The 3929-nt window shown below is 38.1% G+C and overlaps 1 protein-coding gene across 3 annotated transcripts; it reads left to right on the forward strand.

The window, feature by feature from the left end:
• The first annotated feature begins 2193 nt into the window (after positions 1 to 2193).
• LOC115626002 lies at positions 2194 to 3340 on the forward strand. Of its 3 annotated transcripts, none has more exons than XM_030521248.1 (3): positions 2194 to 2830; positions 2883 to 3029; positions 3089 to 3340. In XM_030521248.1, the coding sequence occupies exons 1-2, from the start codon at positions 2268 to 2270 to the stop codon at positions 2899 to 2901; spliced, it is 582 nt and encodes a 193-aa protein (XP_030377108.1). In that variant the 5' UTR covers positions 2194 to 2267; the 3' UTR covers positions 2902 to 3029; positions 3089 to 3340. The 3 variants fall into 3 exon arrangements, with proteins under 3 accessions (XP_030377108.1, XP_030377109.1, XP_030377107.1); XM_030521249.1 differs by having other exon boundaries at positions 2889 to 3029; XM_030521247.1 differs by having other exon boundaries at positions 2194 to 3029.
• The last annotated feature ends 589 nt before the right edge of the window (positions 3341 to 3929 follow it).

Raw genomic sequence — 3929 nt, forward strand, 5'->3', positions numbered from 1 at the left:
GTTGCATGTTTTTGCTATTGTTGTTGTAGTTGTTGTTGTTGTGTTGTGTTGTGCGGAATTAATGCGGCATTTAAGCACCGTGGATACCTTTTTAGCATTTGTATCTGATAACTGCCGGTGGCAAATAAATTACAAATATAATAATTAAGCAGCATTATTTTTGACAAAACAAATGCACGCACATCCCTCAGTCCCGCCTCCCGCCTCCCGCATTCCGTTATTTAGCTCGGCTTGCCTAATCGCATGGACACAATCGGAAGAGTTTGTTTGGCGGGGCGGGGCGGGGCAGGGAAGGGAATGCGCTCGGCGGGTGACACAACAAAATGCATTTGTGCATAGGAATTAATTACGCATAATGACAATTTGATAAAATTGAAAAATTACATTTTATTTAAATTGATTTATTATAATTAAAAATTCTACACTGCCGAGCACTGTTGTGCCAACCGCGGCTGTCATTTAAATTCTCCCCGCTGTGGCGCCAAATCAAGTCAGTTTTGTGAACAATGCACGTTTCATTCATCCTCCTTGTCTCCACCGTAATTACTCATTTAGTCTGGCCACGAACTGAATATTTTAGCCTAAAAATATACTAAGTATACAATGCAAGACTTTCGTAATCGAATAAGAGAATTATTATAAGCTGGACGTCCAATTATCACAAATTTCTAAGATTTCTAAAGAAAATAGCGCGGAGATATTGGAAAATTATATTCATTATAGCTCGAATTTAAAAATAAAAATTATTTCAATTAAACAAAATAATTTAATATGCCAAACTTTTACAGCGACCACAATTCTAGTATCCATGTGTGAAGGGAAATTGGTTAAGACAATGCTTCTAAATACAATTAATTTGAAAATGATCTGCAAAAAGTTTTATTCTTTAAAACAGCGAGCAGCGGAAAGACGGAGAGAAGATAGGAGATTTCATAAGCCACTCAACGATTAACTCAACTCGATTGAATCAGGTTCAGAAAGTAGAAAAGGCGGCCCATTTAGAAAAGTGAATATATTTTAGCTCATCTTAAATATTTTTCAATTTAATAATAATATTTTAATGATATCGTAATTTATTTAAATAAGTTATTTATTAAAAACGAAAACCTGTAAGTAGTAGATTAATAGCCAATATTAATATCCAATTGAGGAGTTGGATGGACCTAATAGATGAGCTCTCAAGCTACTTCGAAGCTACATATAAACCTTTTTGAGGATTAAGGATCTGCAAATAGTTCTATTCTTCTGTCTTTTAACAGTTACACCCAAATACCTATGTCCATACTATCTCATTCTTCATTAAGAAGTTATTTCATTTACCTATTCGGCATATTTTGTATTTTGTGGTCGGTCTAGACATATGTTTGTCTACTCCTTACTTCACTTTAAAGGATAAACAAATCTCTGACGTGATAAGGAAAGATTTCTGTCCAGTCCAGAAAGTAATGCTATGTTCAGATATTCTTCAGAGTAACTGCCTAAAAAAGAGCATTTTTTCTCTGCATTGGAAAAATTTTAAGTAAAATGGAGCAAGCAAGTAATAATACGAATACTTTGCAGCTTCAATTGGAACAACATGCGATAATATAGTATTCTTTAATATAATTATAAAGGAAGAATGTATTCGAAAGAGTAAATGGCCAACCCGATTGAATTCCGATTGATTTTTACCCCCCAAGTCAATAATCAAATTCCATTGCCTTTTTTCCTTTTACATAAATGGAAGATCACAGATTAAAAAAAAAGCTCAGATACTGTGATATTTCGACATTGACTCTAACGCAATTCATTTATTCTAAACAGTGGAAAAGGTCGTGCCATGTAGGTCTATTTCTGATCATCACACCACTAATTAAATCGATGTATGTAAATTCTTTCTTTTTCAACAACAATAATTTATACATGATTTTTATATAACACGGTTTAAAAATAAATAATTGCATATCTATTTTTTTTGGAGATAAGGAACCAATCCTCTATTTTTGCATATGATTAATGACTTTTTGTACACGGTTGTTTCTGGAACCAATCTACCGTGTAAAAACGGAATTAGGTGTACTTTGTAAATGGGCCACGATTTTTAATAAGACTATTTTGAAATAGAATTCATTTTGCAACATTTCTGATTCAAGTGGCAGCCCAATTTGTTTCAATTCCATTTCAATTCGAGACGAGCTGGCAGCTCTATTGAAAAAGTGTTTACATTTTTTTTTTTACTGTGAAAACCTAGAACATAAGCTTACGTACAATATTTAACTGAAGCAGACATGAATAACCAAAATACGTATTTGGACGACTTTGCGGCCCGCTGGCGCGGTAACCATCCGGATGACAAGTATCTGCCGCCATTTGTGGGCGGCCCCGTGGACGAGATATATCAGCAGGAGCTGATACGACGCGACATCCGAGAGTCGCAGCAGGCTCGTCAGGATTGGGACAACGAGCAACAGACATTGGGCATGGTCGGCGATAGCCTGCCCCCGACTTCGCATGCTGGCCGAGCATTTGGCAAAAGCATCACTCCTTTGCAGCAAATGGAAAGCCAGTTTTGGGTTGCCATAGGCGAGTATCCGTACGAACGCGCCTATGCCGTGTATCAGTTCTTTAGCGACATCGGACAATGCTCGGATAGGTACTTCAAGAGACCCAACGTTATTTATCTGAAATACTGCAAGGCTCTGCACAGCGAGACTGCTCTGAGCTACAATGCCCAAAAGGTTGGCTATGGCGCTGATATACCCGTCAAGGTGTGGAAGGAAACTCCGTCCCCGGAGATTCTCGAAGTCAAGAGAACAATCTCCAACAGTCAGAATATGGGAAGCCAACAATCGTATGTAATTAATAGTGAGCCGGTGGAAAAAAATGAAGCTATCCACGATCAGTTTCAGTTTCAGGCAATAATTCCCAAAGCCGCCCCCAAAAACCACACAATTTATCAATGGATCAAGGATAAGATCTCATACATGTTCTACTTTTAAGTGAGCTTAAAAAATGACTGGAGGATAGACATAGGATATTGACAGAATGGGGTAAGAAGTGCAACTGAAGTGGAAACGTTTTCTAGTTTGAAAAAACCTTAACATATTAGATTCGAAACATCAAATTAAAATCAAAATCAGTCGTACGTGGACACAATTAGACGAATACCTGGACTATACATAACAGCTGAGATCGGAAGGAAGATGAGATCGTTCCGAAACATTCAAAAGCAACCCCGTATATCGCAGTTTTTTTCAATCTTTTGGAATAAATGTTTTTTCTATTCTTTTGGTTTCGTAGTTCAAAGCTTGTTTGTTTCCAAATATTGTATTATTAAAAATTACACTTATAACTAATGGGATTAGGCGCCATGGGCTGATATTTAGTTGGGTGGGAATAGGGGATGTGGTGGTTGCCACCCACACAGGTGCTCAAAGCAGCCGCCACGGAAGTTTCTTTCACAGACGCCCATTGAGGAGGCCCTCAGATATCTGCCCAAAGATTAAAGGCGGCTTCCGCAGCTGGAACTTCAAAAGCGATCGGAGACGAACCTGTTGATGCTTCTCATCATATTTTTAACAATTCAACGCGTCTCTAATTTGTTTATTTGTTTGTACTGGCGGCGGCGGTCCCGTATTTGGCGGCTGCCTTTGAACAAACCACTTGTCTGGCCATTTGTGCGTCTATCGAAGTCAGGTGCGAGCTGATGGATGAACAAGCTGCCTGGGCAAGATCAATGAACTAATGCTTTCATCCTGCCAGATATCTTCTATTTGGCCAACATTGCTCTGCGTAGGTGTTAATCAGCCGCGAATCATATTTTTCAATCAAAATTATGGCCGCCTCTTATGGCTTGCAAAATAATTCAGAATGTTGATCAAAGCTCCCTTCATTTCTACAGCTAATCAAATGCAATGAGCGATTTGAAAATGAACTGTGATGTATCCCAA

This window comes from Scaptodrosophila lebanonensis, unplaced genomic scaffold (assembly GCF_003285725.1).
Source record: "Scaptodrosophila lebanonensis strain 11010-0011.00,11010-0021.00 unplaced genomic scaffold, SlebRS2 tig00000080-arrow-pilon, whole genome shotgun sequence".
Taxonomy (NCBI): Eukaryota; Metazoa; Arthropoda; class Insecta; order Diptera; family Drosophilidae; genus Scaptodrosophila; species Scaptodrosophila lebanonensis.